At 38.0% G+C, this 23,121-nt stretch overlaps 3 protein-coding genes and 1 long non-coding RNA gene across 8 annotated transcripts; 3 read left to right on the top strand and 1 right to left on the bottom strand.

The window, feature by feature from the left end:
• Positions 1-73: 73 nt before the first annotated feature.
• Epp (Ecdysteroid phosphate phosphatase) lies at positions 74-17,247 on the bottom strand. Of its 5 annotated transcripts, XM_028315569.1 has the most exons (14): positions 17,002-17,247; positions 16,515-16,755; positions 16,064-16,259; positions 14,892-14,981; positions 13,919-14,088; positions 12,222-12,360; positions 9,946-10,038; positions 7,759-7,932; positions 6,375-6,445; positions 3,877-4,040; positions 3,065-3,231; positions 2,237-2,375; positions 2,028-2,137; positions 74-1,776 (listed from the first exon to the last, which is right to left on the bottom strand). In XM_028315569.1, exons 1-14 carry the CDS (start codon positions 17,148-17,150, stop codon positions 1,505-1,507), a joined length of 2,175 nt encoding a protein of 724 aa, XP_028171370.1. In that variant the 5' UTR covers positions 17,151-17,247; the 3' UTR covers positions 74-1,504. The 5 variants fall into 5 exon arrangements, with proteins under 5 accessions (XP_028171370.1, XP_028171371.1, XP_028171372.1 ...); XM_028315570.1 differs by lacking the exon at positions 14,892-14,981 and having other exon boundaries at positions 13,919-14,091; positions 17,002-17,245; XM_028315571.1 differs by lacking the exon at positions 14,892-14,981 and having other exon boundaries at positions 17,002-17,245.
• LOC114360782 (uncharacterized) lies at positions 13,641-14,090 on the top strand. Its single transcript, XR_003656537.1, has 2 exons — positions 13,641-13,703; positions 13,991-14,090. It is a non-coding gene; the product is annotated as an uncharacterized LOC114360782 (long non-coding RNA).
• Positions 17,248-18,220: 973 nt separating the features above from the next.
• On the top strand, positions 18,221-19,001 carry Nop10 (Nop10 ribonucleoprotein). The gene is made up of 3 exons (XM_028315589.1): positions 18,221-18,390; positions 18,481-18,523; positions 18,640-19,001. Exons 1-3 carry the CDS (start codon positions 18,337-18,339, stop codon positions 18,735-18,737), a joined length of 195 nt encoding a protein of 64 aa, XP_028171390.1. The 5' UTR covers positions 18,221-18,336; the 3' UTR covers positions 18,738-19,001.
• A 732-nt stretch (positions 19,002-19,733) lies between these two features.
• On the top strand, positions 19,734-22,239 carry morula (anaphase promoting complex subunit morula). The gene has a single exon (XM_028315593.1). The coding sequence runs from the start codon at positions 19,880-19,882 to the stop codon at positions 22,208-22,210; it is 2,331 nt and encodes a 776-aa protein (XP_028171394.1). The 5' UTR covers positions 19,734-19,879; the 3' UTR covers positions 22,211-22,239.
• Positions 22,240-23,121: the final 882 nt, after the last annotated feature.

The raw sequence follows: 23,121 nt of genomic DNA, 5'->3' as shown, positions 1-23,121 counted from the left end.
TGGGGTTAAAATTACTACAGAAAAACAACAAATTCAGCAAAATGATCTCGATTTTATTTTATCAAATAAATACAATAATCACCCATCCTTAACGTTCAGGCATATAATAAAAATAATATTACACATGCTAAAAATCTTGACAACACAAAACCTAACTCACAAAGCCACTTAAAAGATAAAGAAGTACAAATTGCTTTAATTTATAAGTACTGAAATGAGTTTTGATATACTACGACTGTAGTTCCTTCTGAAAGAAAAACTAATGTACCTTTTGTTACAACTTATGCACTTATTAAAATTATTTATCTATACTTATTTATTCATCATTTTATTCAATACAATCTATGAAGACTCACTTAGTATCACAGTATTAAAATTAGTACTAATGGATATGTTTATGTATAGTAACTCAAATCCTTTTATATTTTGCTATTATTTTATTCATAGCCTGTCATTGCCAAGCTTTCAGCAGTAGGGCAATAAAATATTTTTAGTTTTACATCTATAAAGAAATAGGTATTTATTTTTAGGGAACAGTATCTAGTAATACTTCAGTATACAAAGAAAAGTACCGTGATTATTAGAAGAAATAAATGGCATATAATGTACCCGTATAATAAAATAAAAAACATTTAATCAATACCATGTTCGACATACCGCGTAATCTATATTTTTACCCATATACACCCACAACACAGGGCGTTAACTATTATAATTACCGTAAAACACAGTGTTGATGTCAATATGTACCATGAGCGACGAACGTATATGCCATAAGCACCAAAAATCAATAAATCAAGCCTCTAGTGCCATTTTGACGACGTAAATTCTCATGAAAAAGATGGGAAGACATTTTTTTTACTATTTTGGAACATGGCACAAACTACAATGCCTGCATTTATGACAACGATATTCAGATACAATTATTATACTATAAAACTATTTTAGCAACAAACAGGAACTATGAATCTAAACATTTAAGAGTTATTTCATGTTCCCACAGTTTCACAACACTTTCAGGTTCTATACACCCTTTTAATAATAACATTGAAAATCATAATTGTCGTAAGTATTGTTTCCTGCCTAAATTTTTTCAATTTCTCTATTTGTTTTATAACTGAACCTAACATGAATAACTGCATATCTATGTTAGTAACACACAACGGCATTGAAATATGAATCAAAAGGTTTCGAAAGATAGCAAGTTTCGCATCGCCTAAATGTGTTCTGTCACGCAAAATGTAACGCGTTGAGTTTTATACTCGGGACAGTCCCACTAGGAGGTTTAAATAGGCAGTGGCAATACCATTTTGTTATTTTTTAACATAATTGCACTGATTTGGCTAAAATGGCGATTTATTTAATTATTTTGATCCTTAAAATCGTGGTTTACAGTTCAAAATTGAACTCGCTAACCTGGCTTTAATGACGATACCGTTATTGTATTATTTCGAACCATTAGTCATGTCTTATGGTTCAAAATCAGTTGGCAGTGGTGTGGTGTCTAAGGTAATGATTGTGGCTGTTCCTGCAGTATCTTCCAATCAAAGCGTCCCGAGCTGGAGTTGATGCATGGCGGCACTGGCGGCGCCACCAGACGCCAGGGGGCTCCGCGGATCGCTGCCAACGCACAGTACGGAACCCGCAGCAGATGCTTGCCGATCTGGTAGCTCGGCTCGTTCGATTCTCCTCCCGTAGCGATGCGCTCCTTGCGCTGCATAGCGAACGCTGCCATGTCTAGGGTCGACGCGTGGCCCACGAATATCACGTTCCCGCCTGAGGATAAGTCAATAGACAATGGTCAATATCTTAATTGTTATTATTACAGATGACCACATCAAGCTAAACACTGCGGCGTTTTATAGTGTTGAATTTTTGGAATATTAACCATACTGCTGAACGTTAAATCGAATTCATCTCTAACCAATGAACTGTTGTTTTCTTACTGTAATTGCACTGAAACCGTGTGCACGGGAGCTCGAAATAACTACACAATTTTATTTTATAAATAAAATAGCTGAACAAACCTTCAGCAGCTGTGTCGTTGACAGCTAAATGCATCACTTTCTCGTTCCTTCCGTAAAACTCTTCGAGGGTCTCCGTAGTATCCACATCCATATTTATGTACGGTTTGTAACTGAAAGCATATTATCATTGATTAGTCACAAATATTTAAGAGACACGACATCAAAATAGAACGTTATTTCAAAGTACATAAAAGTAAAATGAAACTCACTCCACATCGACGTTATATCCCGCCTTGAGAAGCTCTTGCGGCGTCATGAATGGCGCCAGCCCCTTGGCCATATGCCACAGCTTGAACTCAAACAGACCTGGCTCCACCCTTATCTTCACAGATGGATCAGCTTGCAAACCTGCAACCAAATAATTAGTATAGTAGTGAGAGAGAGAGAGAGAGAAATGCTACTTCTACCGCATCGACCATCGGCGTGATCATAATTTTTTGTCATGAGATGCTTCTAAAAAAGCGGTAAGAATTAATATTATGTCATCAAAAGGAATCATCCTGGAAGCGCCCGACGCGCGTTATCGGCTTGTCCTTAGCGTAAGGCCTCAGCCTCGAGTTTAGCGGGCAGCGGGGCTGGAGCGGCGGCGGCGCGGGAGCGGCAGGATCTTATGCGTAAAATCAAATAGACCGGTTCTCGAAAACAGCGGCGCGGCAACGGGCAGCGGCGCTTGAGCGGGCAACGAGCGGGCAGCGCACTCCTTCTTTTGCCCACAATAAATCGAGCGTTAGGAATAAATTAGAATCGAAATAAAATTGTCGCCGTTGTTCAAACATTTCGTTTGCGAATAAAAACAAATATCTCGACAACACAACCCCGAACACAACATTTCGCCGCTAAAGCGCCGCGCGAGCTGCCCGCTTGTTTCGAGAACGGGTCTGCGTTGCCCGCCCCGCTCCCGCGCCGCCGCCTCCCGCCCCGCTGCCCGCTAAACTCGAGGCTGAGGCCTAAGACTCCGCGCGCCCAATTGGGAGATATTAACACTACTTAGAGCTATAGTTACAAGCTTACTAACTTGGGAGTTTTTAAACACGAACCTTTCAAGAACTCATCGGCGGTCTCGACGCAGCGCAGCGCAGCGGAGGCGTACACGTGCTTGACTGAGATGCCAGCCAGGCGCATAGCTTCTCCCACCAGTTGCGCCTGGAAGCGGCCCACGCGAGTTAGCGGCGTGTCCTTCGCGTAAGACTCGGCCCCGCCCACCCTGTTAGAAGATTTATAAATACAGTCAGTAAAAGTAGCGATACATCTTTAAATTTTTACAAGCGATGCGCGATGTTACCACGACGAAAATAAAAGTATGATTTTGACACAAAATTTGAAAAGCTTTAAAAACTTACTATCATCATTGTATCAGAAACGCTGGCGTAAATAATGTTTTTCTTTGCCTTAAACTTAGTTTTTAAGTTACTTTTAGTCTACGGCGCAAATAAAAAAGTCAACAGTACCAAATATATTGCTGAACAATGACATGGAACAATATCCAAAAGATAAAGTCGCACATCATGTGTCAAAGTGGGATTTTAACACAATCAGCGACGTTTAAAAATGCGCGTCACGGTGAGTACGCGTATGTATTAGTATGTGTAATTTTAGGGGACACTTCGGACATCGCACAAAACTGACAAATGAAAGAAATATAAATTTAAACGGCAGAATGACGGTTTTCTACGCCACGATGGCAGAAATATGAAGGGGTCGGACTGGCCGACTCGTGATCCGGGGAACGGGGATTGGTCCCCGCCGCCGCTCGACTATTGTGGTGAGCTCACTCGTGACACATAGCATGTATATTGTAATTGGTGTAATAACAAATTACTAATTAATCTTTAAAAATAATTGCACTCACCTCTCGCCCAAGCTGAGCGGCATATTGAGGTCTTTCCTGACGTACTTCCCTTTGTCGTCGAAGCAGAACTGCACCCAGTGGCCGTACGTGAGGTCCACGCGCTCTCCGTGACGCATCGCGAACACCCAGCGTTTGCCGTCCTCTTCCGACTGTTTGCCGCCTTCCTACGGTACAAAAGATATATTCCAGCTTATTATTATTATAGTTCTTGCAACTCACGAAGGCGATTGAGCTTTACTTGTTGATAGTGTAATGTCTATCAAAGCTTTTGAAAACAGTGGCGGGCCACCACACATGTAAAGCTCACTCGCCTTCGTGAATTACAACAACTCCGCTTTTTATATTGAAAAGGAGGACAAGTCATTTATTTAAGAGCGTTGTCACATTTTTCATGCAGAAATCGAGAATTTGGCAGATTNTCGTGTTTGTTAGTAACTGTATTAAATGTATGAAAGCTGGAAATATAGGATTTTTGAATAGATTCAGTTCGTTCTTAAACATATTATTGATGCCGTTTGCTAGGTCTCATGAAGCACTTTTTCAGTAAGTAACGATTTGTTCGACATCTTGTATACCTACTATAAGAAATATTCGAGTGAGGTCACTTATCGATTATTTTCGTCATCCTTATTTGTATTAAATTTAATTAAAATACACTAAGGCTGAGATGCACCACCTAACTTTGACCCTAACTGACAATAACCGGTGCTTTATGTTAGACAGATTTTTGACATCCAAAATTTTGATGTCAATGTTAAAGTAAGACGGTGCAACACGGCCTAACAATATCGTAGACAGTACTTTTTATCTTTTCTATACTTATAATAAATCTGTAGAGAGGTCAATTCTGTACATGGAATATATTTTCAAAATAACTATCAGGGGGTGATTAGTGATCGATACTGATGCCAAAAATGCAATCAGTAAAATTTTTGTCTGTCTGTCTGTCTGTCTGTCTGTCTGTCTGTATGTTCCTTATAGAAACAAAAAGTACTCGACGGATTTTAACGAAACTTGGTACAATTATTCTTCATACTCCTGGGCAGGTTATAGGATACTTAGGAATTCCCACTGGAACGGGCATTAGCGGGAAAATCTTTTTGTATGAAAAATCTAAACCGCTTAAGTTAGACGCTTGCATAAACAAGCTTTTGATGCTGTAAAAAGAATAAAATAAAACATAAATTCTTTCAACCCCATCAACTTATTACTTTACTCAATTTAAAGATTAAAAACTTGTCGCGGGATTTACTAGTGTAAAAAATACATTAATTACGTAACTTGATTTTTCTAAAAGTCTGATCTGAGAAAAAATCAAATAGGTAAATTATACATTATTTCTTTATTATTATGTATGATGTACTGTCTTAGGTACGATACAACTACGGATTAAGATCGTTTAGTCGACGCAGCGTTGAAATTGTACAGATAAATGCAGTTTGCGCACTCACTACGCGACGTCAAGCAATAAAAACCTAAAATTCGAACGCCAACTTTTTGCTACAACGCTCTTAAGCCTATAATAACTAGCTGATTTTTAAAAGGAAGAAACGCATTTTTGATATCTTTACAAAATGTATGGAAGCTGGAGAGATTGAATTTTTGGATAGATCTAGTTTTGTTTCATAACATTTTTGATATCGTGTATAGTTTAGAAATAATCGAGTGAGATTAAGTAATCTCGGGGTTGGAAACCTTATATAACGTATCAAACGCATCAAGGAACTCATTATTAAGAAAAAGTAAATAAGAGAAACAGGAAAATGAAAAATATTCGATTCGTCGCACGAAAATTCCAATCTCGTTTATCTACATGTTGCGTACATAAGGAAATGTATTGTTACAGTTTTTCAAAACACATACATTGCTACATACTATCCTTACAATACCTTCGCTATATTTACATAGCAATGGATAAAGGATTTAAATAAACGTTATCTTTTTAAGATAAGCGAATAATACAATCTTGGACAAGTTCAAGTACAAGGTGAGATCGGACGACAAGTACCTACCTGTCAGCTAAAGAGATTATTATAAATCAGCATTTTATCGTGCAATGACATTTTATCCTCAAATCATAGAAATGCTCAAGGTTAATACCTATCGGACTAGCTGTGCCCGCAACATCTTACGCGTGAAAATAGTTTGAGTAATATTTCCCGTTTTATCAACATTTTTCTTTACTGCTTCGCCTCTATTGGCTGTAGGGAGACGTTATAAATTATAATGCCTTCCTGGATAAATGGGCAATCCATCACAAAAAGAATAATTTTTCGAATCGGACCAGTAGTAATTCGTAGTTCCTGAGATTAGCGATAGCGATTAAACTGCAACATTAGCTGAAATGACAGGGCATTTCTTTCATGTTTTACTGTGAGAGGCAATAATAACTCCAACAATCAATACTAATAATACAGCGTAAAAAGAACGTTATGTAACTACCTGTAAGGGTTAAATCTGTATAGACAGGAAACAATTGAATTGATGGGACTACTAACCTTGGCATTAGTCGCCATTTCAACTTCGCTTTTTTCAGGTGACGGTTGATCTTTCCAGTCAACTCCACTACCTGTAACACATTACGCATAATTTATTGTAATGAAACATTTAAATATTTTTTTCTTGTCCTGTTCGACTTAAGTCAGCTTGAATTATTGAGTTTCTAGACACAAATTGTACATCTAAAATATCTTGCCTGTTCTCTAATTTTATCATATTCAAGAATATTATTACAAAACTAAAAAAATGCTTTTTATCAACTTCTGATATTTCTATGTCATCGTGAAGCAGTACTATGACGCATGTTGATGTACTATGCAGAATGCTGTGTTTACCATTGAGTGATTATTTATTTATTACCAAAAAATCCAGCACTTTCGTGGTCTAGTGATTAAGGCCCTGTTTCAGCAAAGGCGGAGCAGAGCGGAGAAGCGTTTTGAATAACCAATCAGATAGCATTATTAATGGCGCATCAACACTCATGCCGCCGGGTTTGCCGCCGGCTTTCGGTCTGCCTTGCCAGTAAAAGATGCACGACCGCCGGGTTGGCCGCCGGCCGTGCCGCCCGGCATGTGTGGATGGGCCATCAGAAAACCAGGAAACCATCCCGCTCCACCTTTTTCATTATTAATTTCATTTAGATTTCACTATTCAGAAAACAAGGAAATCTGATTGAATATTCAAAACACTTCTCAGATCCACTCCGCCTTCGTGGAAACCGGACTTAAGACTTATGAGCTAATCAACCCGATTCTAGAAGGGGTACACACCTAGAAGGTATAAATAAACCACTCTGTGGTAGTTTCCAGTTTGGTTAGATTAGAGGCTTGAATCATCCTAATTGGCCGATAAGAAAACCACGGCGTAACGCACCCTCTGAAGCACGGAATCGGTTTATCGGACAATCATAATAGTAAACTAGGCTAGTCCATCTTAAAACTTATAGTACGCATTGTCGTATCTTGCCCAATTTTGTGCCTCTCGATCCTGAGTTCGATTTCCAGGTTTGCCAAAGCTACTCGACAAAGCTAGCTAAAAATAAGGACACTGTTGATTGTCTTATAGGAAATATGATCGCGTGCTTCGGAAAGAACGTTAAGTTGTCGGTCCAATTACACCATACGTGGTATGGGCTATCATCAGGGCTAGTACCACAGTTGTTACAACCTCTACGAAAAAAGAATAAGAGAAAGTCTATCATTGACTCACCGTGCGTGACGTTCAGGATGCCCTCACTCTTCTGATTTCTCGTGGCCGAGCATGGCGGCGTCTTCGTGCGGATATGACATCTCGCCGTCCATGTTGTTGATTAAAATTGAGCCTTGCCTTAGTAATAATAGGCCCTATAATGAAAGAACAAGAGAAAGTCTATAATTGACTCACCGTGCGTGACGTTCAGGATGCCCTCGGTCTTGGTGAGCTGGACAGTCTCCCAGTACTTGCCCCAGTCCTTGTAGAACTCTTCGGACTTCTCGTGGCCGAGCATGGCAGCGTCTTCGTGCGGATATGACATCTCGCCGTCCGTGTTCGAATCAGATTCGGATTTGCTATCTGTGCCTGTCGTAACCAATATTAATATAAGCCACGATACATTTAACATGATTACTTTTAATTACAAACGTCTGAAATGATTTGGTATAAAAATATTAGTGATGTGTACGTAGTTCGAACGTGCAATCTCTAGTTCGATTGAATAAAAAAATCATCACAATTTGGTAATAATTATCAAAATTAGGACACATCTTAACATTATTTAACAACAAACAAAAGTACATCTATGTTTAGGTAGAGAGAGATACAAGATAAATATTGAAGTTTGGACATATATTTATATTTAATTATATCACATATTAACGAAATTCATTTGAAATACACTGTTTCAATATAGTGCAATACACATATTCTACCAATCATTTTTCATATTGTAATTTTAAGGAAACTTTACAACGCTACGCCCAAAAAATCTATGATTCAATCTTACATTACATTGCGCAAAGTACAGTTTAATGTTTAAACTAAACTCACACACATTTTTATTGCTTTTTGTGATTGTTTGCCGTGTAAAATATTCGGCGATATCACGGGACCAATGCCCTCTTTAACTTATTCGCATACAACGTGTAAACGGACATATTACAAATAAAAAAAACATTTTCAGACATTGCTATATTATTAATTGTGCAGTCAAATGTGTACATAACAACAGCCGTCGGGCGGACAAAATAAAACTGAGTAAGTCTTTTCCCAACTGAATACAATATGATTGTAATTTTCGGTAAAATTCTCTCCCACCTCAACCTCAATTCAACCTAAAATATTCCTATTCCAGATTTAATAGGAACATTATGCAACTATTAACTATAAAATATAAAATAACTATGTTATATACTTTCTGGAGAACTTGTTAATTAACTTCGAATATACTGTTTTTCATGTCTTATGTAGGAAGACAAAATGACTAACTTTTAAACATTTGTGTATAGATCTTTGTAACTCGAGTTACGGAAATCAAACGCCTGTCAGACTGACAAACTATAACGAAACGATGAACCAGCAAGCTAAATTGACTGTTGCAATTTAATTTAACATTATATTGTAAACTGCTAACTAAGTAAGTAGGTATACTTAGTACCCGTAGTTATTTCTGATCGGAAATGCTTCTGCGCAACCCTTACAAATGCTTAACAACAGTCAATTGTTTCAACATCAAAGAATATAAATAATTATTTTAAATTGGGTGGCTCATTAGTATATTCTTTAAAGACCCGATATATGAATCAAAATTAATATTGGCTAATAACCGTTTGCAATTGAACTTGATTAATATACTGCAATACCAGCTATTCAAACAGAGACAGTTAAACCTATAGTTTCACGCAGAAGAGACACCCAACGCACTTCATTATTTAATATTGGACTATATGACTTACCAGAAGCACCGCGAATTCCAATTGAAACTCAAAATTTATAGCGTCCCTATAAAAAAAAACACAACAGTCGCCCCAACAACTTTTGAACAAAGATGGCGCACACTAAGCTTCCCTTATATTCGGGGGATGCTAACAGGATGTGGAAAAGAGACAGATATATAATAGCTTTTATACTGTGCGCGCGCGATCCCTTTATCCATCTCGCTTAGCTCGGTATCACCCTTCTGGATGCATTAAAGCTACAGAACTCATAAGCAAGTTGGAATAGAAACTTCGAACAATGCTATGATATTCTTTATTTTAGGAAATAGGTAGACGCTGTTACTCGTTTCCGTATAGCACTTACTTTTAAAATACCTAGAGAATTACCGGTTCATTTAAATGAGACAGTAAAAACACAAAAAAACGTGACAATAATTTTAGAATAAAGTTTTTTCATGTTGTAATTTTTAGCACTGAAAAAAATAGGTATACCTAATGATTCTTACACTTCAACACATACACATTCTAAAACATAGCTTTGTCTTCTATTTCTAAATAGAAACGAACGGTTTTCATTCGCCTCCGCTATCCCAAGCATGTTTTTGTGTAGATCATAAACAAAGGAATGTAAAAAAACGCAGGTAGGCCAGTTTTTTACCTTGGTTTCCTAGCGAGATCGCGCGGTGCAGCGTCCAGGCGTCCGACTCCGCCACGCGCTGCGTATACACTGCGGGGAGGCAGCCGGTGACGCCTGAAAATTAACAAAGATTAGCACGAATGATTTGCTACATAAACAATGCGAGCGATTGAGATTACGATATCGGATTATCAGACGGAACGGCCGGGACCCGAGAAACTGCGTGGCCTTAGCATGGAGCATGACTCGATAAAAACTAGAGTAATTAGGATACATACAGCATTAGTCATAAATAGCGGCTTTGGGAGACACGTGTATAAACTCATAGTGACTAATATCCAAGCAACATAAAATTTTAGTATTACATATTTTTACAACTTTGCCTTCAAAAGTCAGCACTACACTTGCAATAACTTGTAGAGTAAACATATTCAAAGTAAGTTAAGAATGATTGTAAGCAACAGCATCTGACACGATATTATTGTAGACCGGGTTTTACAATCAACGACAACAGACGATAAAGATATAAACATAATGATACAAACGAAGTGGTGGTAGGGCAAGCTATTTGGGGCGTGTTTAAGCGCCCTGGAAAGGGCCTAAGTCACGGTATATATTATTACTGTGCCTAAGAAAGAACAGAATAAAAATCTTTGACTTTAATTGTTGTCCTATTTTCCCTTGCCAAGACTTAAAATTCAAAGGCTTGAATCTAACTAGCCCGCTAAACTCGTGATGAAAATAAAGTTTTGATTGAAGCTTCAGGAGGACTGCTCAATTCAGGAGGTACTGAAGTAGCCGAAATGCTTACCCCGAAAAGGGTGATAATGGAATTGTAGATATTTCGCTCGATTTTGTGGGGGCACATCCGTGCCGTGCCCCGAGATAACATATTACATACGTACAGCAGGGATTGTGAATGGGTGTACTTATGAGGCTTCATTTGAAATACGCTATGCATTGCCGCCACTATTTAAAATTAAAAATGTAGCCAACTCGGCGATAGAATGAGAGATCAAAGGTTTCTTGAAGCGTCACATAATACATATTAACATAGTAAACACGGATTACTAATGTTTGGCCAAAAAACGTTTCCCAAATTATCACATCGCAAACAACGTTTCGCAAACTTTCATTTGGCAAATTTTCATTTGGCAAAACAACTTATTGCAAATGTTTAATTCGCAAATATCGTTTTTGGCATATTATTGTTTACCAAATTATTGTTTGGCAAAGTATGTTTTGCCAAATGTTTCATTTGGCAAAAATATTTCACGATAAACAATTTACAAAATAATTTGATTGATGCATAGAATTGAATACAAATAAGCTTGTAGTTATTATTTTGTTTCGTGGGTAGTTATTTTTTTTCTATACAAATTTTCATATTTAATTCTTTTTATCGAAATTTCCAAATGATTGATAAACAATAAAGGTGATTCTAGCGCTCAGCGGCCGCTGCCGCGGCACGCTTCGCTCGCCTTCGCGCGTTAATGGTCACTGTTCTAACCTAACATAACCTACTATTTTCTGCAATACCTACTTTCTACAACCATACTGTTTTCTGCAATCTCTTTGTTTTACATAAAATTCTTGTGAAAACCATGATGTGCCTATGCTTTGATTTGTGGGGTAACGGTGGGTAAGTATGTGAAGTGTCAATTTGACGAAACAAATTATTTGGAATATAATATTTGGCAAATTAAAACATTTGCTATATAAACATTTGCCAAGTAAAATTTGGCCAAATGATAATTTGACCAAATGAATTAGTTGCGAAAAGAGCAGTTGCTAAAAGTTCATTTGGGAAATGAAACTTTGGCGATAAGTTGTTTGCGAAGTGAAATTTGGCGAAAAGTAATTTGGCCAAACGGAAGGATACCAGTAAACACATTTAAAGTGAAATCGTTTATTTTGCCATTTTTAACGTAATTTGAGTCACAGTTTAGTTAAAACGGTAATCATAACGTAAGCGAAAGCTTCATGTCGCGAAGGTAAACAAACATTGCAATTTCAGAACGTGGAACGGTAACAACCGAACGCTATTAATAAACACAGTTACATCATATTCCGATATCATGCAAATCGTAGACCTACCGCGTTAAACGCTGAACTGAATAACTGAATAGTAACAATAACAACGACACACATAGTATTGACAGAGATGAGCTCTCAAAACATCCGGCACTAACCTCCGATTTTTAAGTTCAACAAACGCAAACAGTTAATAGCTCGAGTCATAGTTGCGAACTGGCAGCGAGTGATAAGATAAAGGCGCGAGTACACCGCGGCGTCACCTGTGAGCCACGACGTGCCGTGCACCCAGCCGTCGCTCGACGCCTCCAGCTCCTTATCGTCCACGTAGATGTAGTCGCCGAGCACCAGTTCAAGTTCATCGCTGGCCTGCGGAGCGTAGCCTTGGGTCACTTTGTGCACCTGCCAACAAACATATCGATCACTTACACGAAACAACGTGATAATATTTTTTTTGTAACTGATAATGAAACGGCAAGGTCGGTTATCTCTTCGCAGTGGTATGTGATGCGGCCTATTAGGCGATTATCACACTGCACCGCGCTCCGCCGCGGGACGCGTGATTTCATATAAAAAATCCCGCGCGCAGACGCGTTGTCAGTGTGTTGTGCCGCGCGTTTTTCTATACAAACTGAGGTACTTGCATACAATGATTAAATCTGTCGTCCCGCGTACCGCGGCGGAGCGCGGCTCAGTGTGATAATCGCCATAAGGGGGCTAGGACTGTACTGTCAACCTTAGAGTATAAATATTATGAATTTCTTTAACATTTATTCTCCCAGATTGACAGATAATGAATATTTAAAACATGTAGGTATGGCTATACGTCGCATGTTGTAGAATATTTGAATAATATCGTTAGTTAGCTAGGCGATGATCTCTCAAGTAGGACAAGTGGAATGGTGGAGTTCGCAAAATACGCCGCATAGGCGTAGGATACAAAATAATGTCGTCATCAATTATCGGGTGCTCAGCAAATTGAGCCAACCAATAAACAATAACAGGACACAGAGTTACGGTTCGCTAGGGTTTTCCGGAATATGAAATCTGATATACGCGCCACCAGCGCCCACAGCGCATTGTAGTCACCTCGTCGCAGCTGGGTTAGGGTTGTCGCAGCTGGGTTAGGGTTGTCGCTAGATACGCCTCCCAGGCGTAGGACGGCAGATTGTCGCGGGCTGTGCCTAGTAGTGCCTATGGTGCTTGGCGAAGCTCGGGTCCCGAGAGTATAGCCGCAGCTGCCAGCCGGCCGGGACAGCGGCTGCAGGTCTCCCAACAGCGCCCGCACCGCGTCGTAGTCACCGCATTGCAGCGAGGCGAGTGTCGTAGCTACATACGCCTCACAGACGTAGCACGGCAGATTGTCGTAGGCTGTGCAGTGGTACCTGGTGCTTGGCGAAGCGCGGGTCTCGGGAGTAGAGCCGCAACTGCCATCCGGCCGGGCCCAGTGGCTGTAGGTCGTCCACTAGCGCCCGCAGCGCGTCGTACGCCGCCTCATCGCAGCGGGGCGAGTGTCATCGCTACATACGCCTCGCAGGCGTAGGACGGCAGATTGTGGCGGACTGTGCTGAGCAGCGCGTCGTAGTCATCTCGTTGCAGCGGGGCGAATGACATCGCTACATAGGCCTTACAACCGTAGGACGGAAACCTGTCGCCGGGCTGTGCAGTGGTACCTGGTGCTTGGCGAAGCGCGGGTCCCGAGAGTAGAGCCGCAGCTGCCAGCCGGCCGGGCCCAGTGGCTGTAGGTCGTCCACTAGCGCCCGCAGCGCGTCGTAGTCACCTCATTGCAGCGAGGCGAGTGTCGTAGCTATATACGCCTCACAGGCGTAGGACGGAAGCTTGTGGCGGACTGTGCTGAGCAGCGCGTCGTAGTCATCTCGTTGCAGCGGGGCGAATGACATTGCTACATACGCCTTACAAGCGTAGGACGGAAACCTGTCGCCGGGCTGTGCAGTGGTACCTGGTGCTTGGCGAAGCGCGGGTCTCGGGAGTAGAGCCGCAACTGCCATCCGGCCGGGCCCAGTGGCTGTAGGTCGTCCACCAGCGCCCGCAGCGCGTCGTAGGCCGCCTCGTCGAAGCGGTAGGCCAGCGAGATATGCAGCGATTTCACGTGCGGCTCCAGGTTTATTGCTGCTTCAAATAAGTTATTTTAGACGTCTTTATTATTTTTTTTATATGTAATTGCCAGCCTCTCTGGGTAAGTTTTTAAGGAGTTAGACACACCGCAGACTACCGACTTTTAGTCGGCCGATATTTGGGTCGACTTCCAATTTGTATGAGGAAAATAATGTGCGCATTTCCATACTTTTTCATACTGACAGAGTAAATACAAATGAGTAGGTCATCTTCATAGAAACGCACCGGACTAACAAAATTCGGCGCAACACCCCGCTAATCCACGCTAAATTTTGTCAGTGTGTGCGTGCGCGCCGCATACGTATTGGCTCGCTCACATACAAACCGCGCTCGGTACGTTTCTATGAAGATGACCTACTCATTTGTATTTACTCTGATACTGATCAACAGCCCGACCAAACTATCGACCGACAAAAAGGTTGCAGTCTGGTGTCTCACGGTGACGGGAACATGAGGTCGCTCGCAATAATTTATAAGAAGTCAACATCATGAGACCAACAGTATCAAGTAAAATCGAAAATTATGTGGAGTTTCAAATTGATAAGTTATAAATTATGTAATTAACACATTGTCAACAAGTATTAAAGAACAAACAAAAAAATTAAGAAAGCAAACAAGGACATCACAAAATGCAAAATAGCAAATAAGTAATTACCTTAAAATACAGGTCATGGTCATGCGCATCAATCTTCTACCATCATTCAAGCCTACAACATGCTGATAACAAATAGAAAATTAAACGAAATGATAATACAGTTATTTACAAGTGTGTTAAACTAACTAGATACTACTCTTACATTTATATGTTTTCTCTTGTGGCATGGCACACCAAGGAAAGCATGTTCCCAATGCATCCAAACGTTCATAAGTATCCACCGATACACCCACTGTTTAAAATACAATATTATAAGTAAATAAATAAACTAATTATTATAGTAATACCATGCATATTTACCACTTCAGATTATTAAATAATTTACAAACTACTTTACATGTTTTAAAATTAAACACAGTTTTATTATGTGTTAAGTTAAGTTAAGAATTTTAGCTCTAACTGAATGGCTTGAGAGTGTGTCACTACATTTTGAATTGTATTGATGAAATTGCACCCAAAAAATTGTTTTCTATACAGGGTGGAAACGTTAAGTGATCTCACTCGATTATATCTAAACTAGATATTGAAAAACTCGTTACTGATCCTGAAAGTGCTTCATGAGCTCTTTCAAACGGTACCAATAATAGGTTACAGAATAAACTGGATCTATCTGAAAATTCAATGTTTTCAGCTTCCATACTAAATGTATGCCAGACACACAATATTAGAAGTGTATTTTTTTTCATTGAATAATAAACTCTTAAAATAAACTCGTAAATTGTATTCTTATTTAAAATTATTCATGGAAAACATTGGTTTTAGGCTTTACTTGCTATAATATTGTCAAGAGATGAGTGTCATGACTGTGGTACCTACTCAATGTGTGGAAGAAGGAAACATTGAATTTTTTGATAGATCCAGTTTATTCTGTAACCTAATATTGATACCATTGGATAGAGCTTGTGAAGCACTTTTAGAATCAGTAATCAGTTTTACGATATCATGTGTAGTTTTTAAAATAATGTGACTTTACCAAATGTATGGAAGCTGGAAACATTGAATTTTCGGATAGATCCAGTTTATTCTGTAACATATTATTAATACCGTTTGATAGAGCTCATGAAGCACTTTCAGGATCAGTAACTAGTTTTTTGATATCTTGTATAGTTTAGAAATAATCGAGTGAGATCACTTATCGTTTCCACCCTGTATGTACCAGTAAAAGGGTACAAAAGCAAAAAGTTTTAAATAATAATCCACAGTGGATGACAGTAGTTCCCTTTCCAACTTTCCTCTTTCCAGTGTGATAAATTGAACAAATTATATCCTACAAATGTTTTAACATGATTTTCATAACAAATGATAAATACATACATGCAGATGAAACCAGTTTCACATATTGAACTGCCATTTTTTTGAGATATTCAGCATGCTCATCGGGTACAAATAGGCCCATGAAATTGTGTGAAATGTAGGGCTCCAGCTTGAGGGGGCAGGAGGGTGGGTCTCCGACAGTCTCAACAACATGCTTCACTGCCTTAGCTAGTTGCAGGGACGTTTCATCGGGTGCCTACACAAAATTCTAAGTAATAGGAATCATTCTAAGTTGATTACTGCAAAAATGGGGTTTAGGTAGCTATAGATAACAAGTACAGACTTTATTACTCCAGATATAATGAGAAATACTTTTTGATTCTTTTTAGTAATTTTTTTTTTAATTTAAATCCTCAGATTTAAAAGTTTTAAAACAGAACAGAAGGCCATGATGGTAGAAACAAAATAATTATTTTAATAATTTTATTTAGTTATTTCACTAAACACTAACCTTAAAAAAGGACACTAATGTGATATGTGGTGGGTTATTGTGAGCTCCGTTCCATCCAGTGTGATTTTTCGATTTTTCCCAAAACTCTAGTAACTGTGCCAGCAATGGTCCCGTAGGGCTCGCATAGAGTATGTATTCCCGGGGCTCATCCACATCGATGTGTGTGTCATTTACATGAGTGAGGAGCCAGTCTGATGCTAATTGGACACTCCGATTGCCCGTTGCCGCTAGCGCTTTTAAGCTGAAACATAAATAAAGTGTTTGAATTAATTTTCTGTGTAGGAAAAATATTTGTCTATTTTTGATTTTGAATAGCTATAGATTCGATTTGTCCATAATCAAGTTTGTCACAAGAGTTTAATAATTTGAGATTATCACGACTATTAGACTAAAAAGGCTTTAAAATCAGCTAAAAGAATATGAAACAAGTTCAACACCGAAAATCATGAAGGTATACAATGTCAAATATCCAGAATGTAATACTTACGCCCGGTGCCGCGAAAACCCCATTTGAAGAAGAATTTGGAGTGGAGATGTATCCTGCTTCGAACTTTTACTCGAAGAAGATATCTTTCGTGGTGGTAAATTAGCCATTATCGAGAATTGGTTATAAACACTGCTCCAAATCCGCCTCATAAAATATTCTATTGAAAGAAATATTTCACAAGAAGGCGAATTTAAATATTTAATACCCTACTGTTAAAATTCACAACACCTACATACAAAAAATAAAAATTAAAAATGCTGAACTTGACCGACAAATTTGACAAACAAATTCAAACTTTGACTTTGACATTGACAAGCTTGACAAGTACCCTCCCCCCTCCCTCTTACTTCAACCCGCAATTACTAGGGCTGTTACAAATCTCTAGCTATACCGGGAACTTAACTAGTAGACTAGTCAGACCAAATCGAGGACTATCTTGTAGACAAGTGGCAAAACGTCAGTTGTAATATCGACAGATGGTCGAAATGCCGTTTTGTGGTATAGTTCCAAAATACTGGACTGTCCTGTCGATGACATTGACAGTGGGGCGCCACCGTCAATACCGGATCGCTGGTTCAGATTTTTGCCATGTTGGAAACCATATAGTTGAACGATGGTAGCGCCCCCCTGTCATTGAGTTTGGCGGGACAGTTCAGCGTGGGTCATCTATATGGAGTTATAGTTCCAAAATACTGGACTGTCCTGTCGATGACATTGACAGTGGGGCGCCACCGTCAATACCGGATCGCTGGTTCAGATTTTTGCCATGTTGGAAACCATATAGTTGAACGATGGTAGCGCCCCCCTGTCATTGAGTTTGGCGGGACAGTTCAGCGTGGGTCATCTATACAGCGCTTCATGAACGGTTTCGATTTTAGATTCAATCAAAAAGTGCCACTTGACTGGCTAGTGTAGTGACAGACCTCTACAGTGGCGCCTTATGTTGGCAGCAAAAAAGGTTGTCAATGCGAGCGTTTGGCCGAAAATGGAATGGTTAACGCTATTAAGAAAAATGGCGTTAATTTAGCAGTAACGGTAAGTATTTTTAGTTATCACTGCTAAAAAATGTATGGGAAAACTTCGATATTGAAGTTAGCAAACGTGTTTTCGCCGAAAACATGCTTAAGCAGTAGCCATTGTGATCGCCACTTTGCTTACAATTTCTAACAAATTCTATTTTCGGAAAAACGCTCCTGTTGTCATTTTTGACGTAATTATATGACAGTATGACAGAAGATCGTTCTTTCATCTTGTGATTGTTGTGGATTGAAACGTGCGTAAATCGTGGTGGATTTTATAAAGTATATTCTGAATATTGGCAAAAATAAATACAAAATGTATTTGCGATACTTTCTGAATGAAAATGGCGACAGACAATATACTTTGGCAGTAAGTTTTCGACAAATTTATTGTTTTACTAATTATAACCTATAAGCCAGGTAAATCATTTTTACTAACTTTTCTATTACATTATTTCAGACCATTGATCCTCAAGGGAAGCCGACATTATCAGCGCATCCAGGTAATTTCACATTCTGTAATCTATTGTTTTGAAAACAACATGTGGCCTCTGAAGAAAAGTATGATAAAGACTGATCATTACAGTAATACTTTATGTTATTCTTGTCTTTGTTTCAGCTCGTTTCTCCCCTGAAGACAAATATTCAAGACAGAGAATAACAATCAAGAAAAGGTTTGGGCTATTACTCACCCAGCAACCAGAGCCCATTCATTGATTTAAATAATGTATTTGTATAAGTTACTTTAAAGATGATACTGTTAAGATTAATGCTTACCAACACATATGCTGATGATATTATATCCAATACATAATAAAGGGTTGCTTTTAATACAAGTGTTGAGTAACAGTTGTGGTTAAGTTGAATTTAAGTGAATTGTGCACTTATACATTAGTTTAAACTTTTTCATTCTCATTAATCACCAATTCCTTTTTAAATCTTTCATGTAAGAATGAAATAAATTAGTACAATATGGTCCAATTTTGTGTTTTTATACTTTACCTGTTTGATATTATTTGCTCATACTCCTTTGTTTGCATTACTATCAACTTCATTTTAATAATAATAAATATTGGAGTTAAAAAAATATCTTTCACCATTTAACTGTTGTTTAAATGCAACAAATGTACCCCAGTCAATCAGCAACTCGGTATTCATGTCGGACTTATGCTGCTTTTAACACACTATGCGGAAATTAGCCGAGTCAAGTCAAAAAAAGTAAAAAAACAGAGGAGTGGGGATGAAATTCATTCATAATTCATCCCCACTCCACTGTTTTTTTTACTTGACTTGGCTAATTTCCGCGCAGTGTAAACGCAGCATAAAAATATTGTTGAAAGGAAAGTAGACCAACGTACCATCGGCAACAGTGTTAACTATCCATTGCCTGTCATGTCATCTCGTTCTATCGCAAAGAATCACCATTTGATGAGAGCGAGAGCAAAAACGGAAATGGATAGTTAACAGTGTGGCCGTGTGTACTTTCATCCGTAGATTATTTTGCAAAAAAAAAGTATCAAGTATTTTTTTGCAAAATACCTTGATTATAGGACGGAAGAGGTCTCAGTTCCTAGTGGACATCCTGTGGCTGAAATGGTGATGATGATGATGATGACCATGATTTCGGCAGAATCTTAAATCCCCTTGTGCTAGTTGTTCTAAAAAAGCAGTTTTGTCAACTTGACTTTGACATGTATTTCGTTTGACATTTCATCATTTCACGTTCGTATTTTTTCTTGCTGTTTTCTTTTGAGAATTTTCGACCATTGGACAAAAATGTGTGTTTACTATTAACATTAATACTTTGTATAGTAAATCGTTAGTAACACTATCTAATCCATCACAGATTATTTCATAAAATGGCCAGCAAAACAAGTGAACTCAAAGTGTATTGGAACAAAATAAACTATGCGTTTCCTATTTTAAATGATACCATATTTAGTGACTGTTCATGCTCTGAATACGATGAAATTCAACAGATGATAGTTGGCTTGGGGATCCAGGTAAAAATCCGGGACCTTACTTTGGTTCATATCGAGAAATACCTTCGGCAACATGTCGCACCGGCATTTTGGTCTAAATTCGTCAAAGTTGACGAAGAAATTAAAGGTTTTCAACTTTTCAAGTCTGCCGTTAACGATCTATACGAATCTGTCTGCAATTTCTCTGAAATGCTACGAAGACTTTCCATTCTGAATAACAGCTGTTGTGATAATAAGCCTATATTTGGCGAAAAGGACGTTATCATGGGTTTCAAGCAACTTATTCGGGCGACCTTGCTGTCGCAACTTCCATTGGACTATCATGTAATAATAAACCATTTTTATAAGATGTCATTCAATGTTTTTGATAATGAATACGAGAACTCTGATATGAGTGAGGATGTAATGTGCATGGGGTGTTGGAATGAATACTCAGAATGCAACTGTGCATATATTGTAAAAGTTTTCCATGATACAAACAGAAAACTAATGGATTTACAATTACTGGAAAGATTGACTGGCCAAGTACTTTCTAATTTTATCCAACTCCGAATTGAATCACACATACAAAAATTATGTGATGGTACCTTTGATGTATCACACATTGGATTTTTAGAAAATTGGCTTGATACCACAGTTATGTCCTGGCTCACAAGAATATATTGTGGCGGTTCATCAAAGCCCCCTCCAGATGATAAAAATATTCAAAATGCTATTTCCCAATTTAAAAAGAAGTTAAGCTACTACTTGTACCACTGCTACACTAAACTAAGAATTGAACAACTGTTCAACATAATAATAGAATATCCAGATTCTCAACCAGCAGTTGATGATATTAAATTATGCCTAGAGAAGACAGATTTGCGGTCCAAGTTATGCAAAAGATTGCAGTCAGCTCTAGAAACAAGATTACTGCACCCTGGAGTGAATACAACAGACATATTGACAGCTTATATCTCAACTATTAGAGCTTTGAGACATCTTGATCCTTCAGGTGTAATACTGGAAACTGTAACAAAGCCTGTCCGTAGTTATTTAAGAAACAGAGAGGATACAGTACGTAGTGTAGTCAGTAGTCTTACAGAAGATGGAGCAGGCAGTGAATTAGCCGAGGAATTAGCAAAATTTGCTGCAGAGGCTGATGGTGAAAATGACAAGGATGATGCTTGGGATGAATGGAACCCAGATCCAGTTGATGCTGATCCAAAAGTTAATTCTAATGATAGAAAAGCCAATGATATCATATCAATGCTTGTTAATGTCTATGGTAGTAAGGAACTATTTGTCAATGAATATAGAACCCTGTTAGCAGATAGGCTGTTAGCACAGAGTGTGATCAACACAGATAAAGAAATAAGATATTTAGAATTATTAAAAGTGAGATTTGGAGAATCACAACTACATTTCTGTGAAGTCATGTTGAAGGATATATCAGATTCTAAGAGAATAAATGCTTTGGTGCATCAGGACAAGAATTTTGAAGCATCAAGTAAAAACTTTACTTCAAATGCCATGATTTTATCAGCTCAATTTTGGCCCCCATTCAAAGATGAAAGTTTAGAATTGCCTGAAGAAATAAAAACCCACTTGGAAGCATATACAAAATCATATGAAGCTTTAAAAGGGAATAGAACACTGAGTTGGAAACCACATCTGGGTTATGTAGACATTGAAGTAGAAATAGGTACAAAAAAATTAGAATTAGTGGTTTCTCCATTTAATGCTACACTGATTTTGCATTTCCAAAATAAATCGGAATGGACTTTGGATGAGCTTCATCAAGTAATGAAGGTACCAGTAACTGTTCTCAGGAGAAAAATTACGTACTGGCAATCAATGGGTGTTATTGCTGAAAAAAGCCCTGACACATTTGTTTTGGTTGATGGTTCTGATGAAACCAAGTCCAATGTGGCCAATAACCAAGTGCAAGAAATGATCTGTGAAGATGATGAAACTGAAAGTGTAATGGCTTCTGCACATGATCAAAGGGAAGGAGAGTTACAAGTTTTCTGGTCATACATAGTGGGCATGCTCACAAATTTAGATTCATTGCCTTTAGATCGCATTCATCAAATGTTAAAAATGTTTGCATCTCAAGCTCCTGGCACTGAGTGCAGTTTACAAGAGCTCAGACAATTTTTGGACACAAAAGTGCGTACTCACCAGCTTGTATTGCAGGGTGGTATGTACAAATTACCAAAGACTTAAATCTCTGTTACAATTATTTTAAAATAATGTGTGAAAACCCTATCATGTAAGATTAATAAATGCTAATGTTTTTTAAAAGCTGTGTTCATTTTATTTGTATACTTTTTACAACAAAACATTTGTCACACAAAAAAGTCTCACTAGATGATTTATCTATTTATTCATAAACATCAGTAGATTTAAAACAAGAAATAAAACCAGTTACTATAAAGTTAAACAACTTTATTTTTTAATAGTTTAAATATAAAATTTGGTTACATTACATAATGTCTGTGGGTTAATATCCAGATTACTTATTATTACTGATATAAGCGACAAAATTAATAAAAACGTGAAGCTATTATTTTGATCAACAAATTATGCTAATAATTTAACTGAATAAATTAGTTATCAGTTACACCACCACATTATTAAAAATATATGAATAATTTAATACTTAGTGTTTTCAATACATAATCTTGTGTCAGTCTTAACATCTATAAAATACTGTTTAAAATTAAAGTGTAGAAACAAAATTACATAATAATAAATTATTATAACTAATAAGAGATACTGAGAAACAATACAGATTCATCAAAAACAATATTGCAGTTATGGAATGCTTTACTTATATGCAAGTCGACATTAGTGATTATATTTAAAAACATAACATAAATGCAAATTAAACATATTTTGTCGTAAAAATGGCTAAGACTACCGCGTCGCGAATAGAGCATTTTGATTTCAATGTGTATAGTATTTACAGAGGCGAATTTGTTTATGAAAATAACATATAAAAACGTTTTGGTAAATACCTTCAAAAAGCAAAGTAGCGCTGTTCTCTTACTCTACTTTATCAAAGTCGCGTCCATTAATACATTACACATATTTACGTACTACGCTCTATATTATAGTAATGGGCTTGAAAAATA

The sequence above is a fragment of the Ostrinia furnacalis genome, unplaced genomic scaffold, assembly GCF_004193835.3.
Source record: "Ostrinia furnacalis isolate ACB-3 unplaced genomic scaffold, ASM419383v2 OfSCF5175, whole genome shotgun sequence".
NCBI classification, from domain to species: domain Eukaryota; kingdom Metazoa; phylum Arthropoda; class Insecta; order Lepidoptera; family Crambidae; genus Ostrinia; species Ostrinia furnacalis.
The sequence above is the reverse complement of the archived record's forward strand: the minus strand, read 5'-3'. Positions and strand labels throughout refer to the sequence as shown.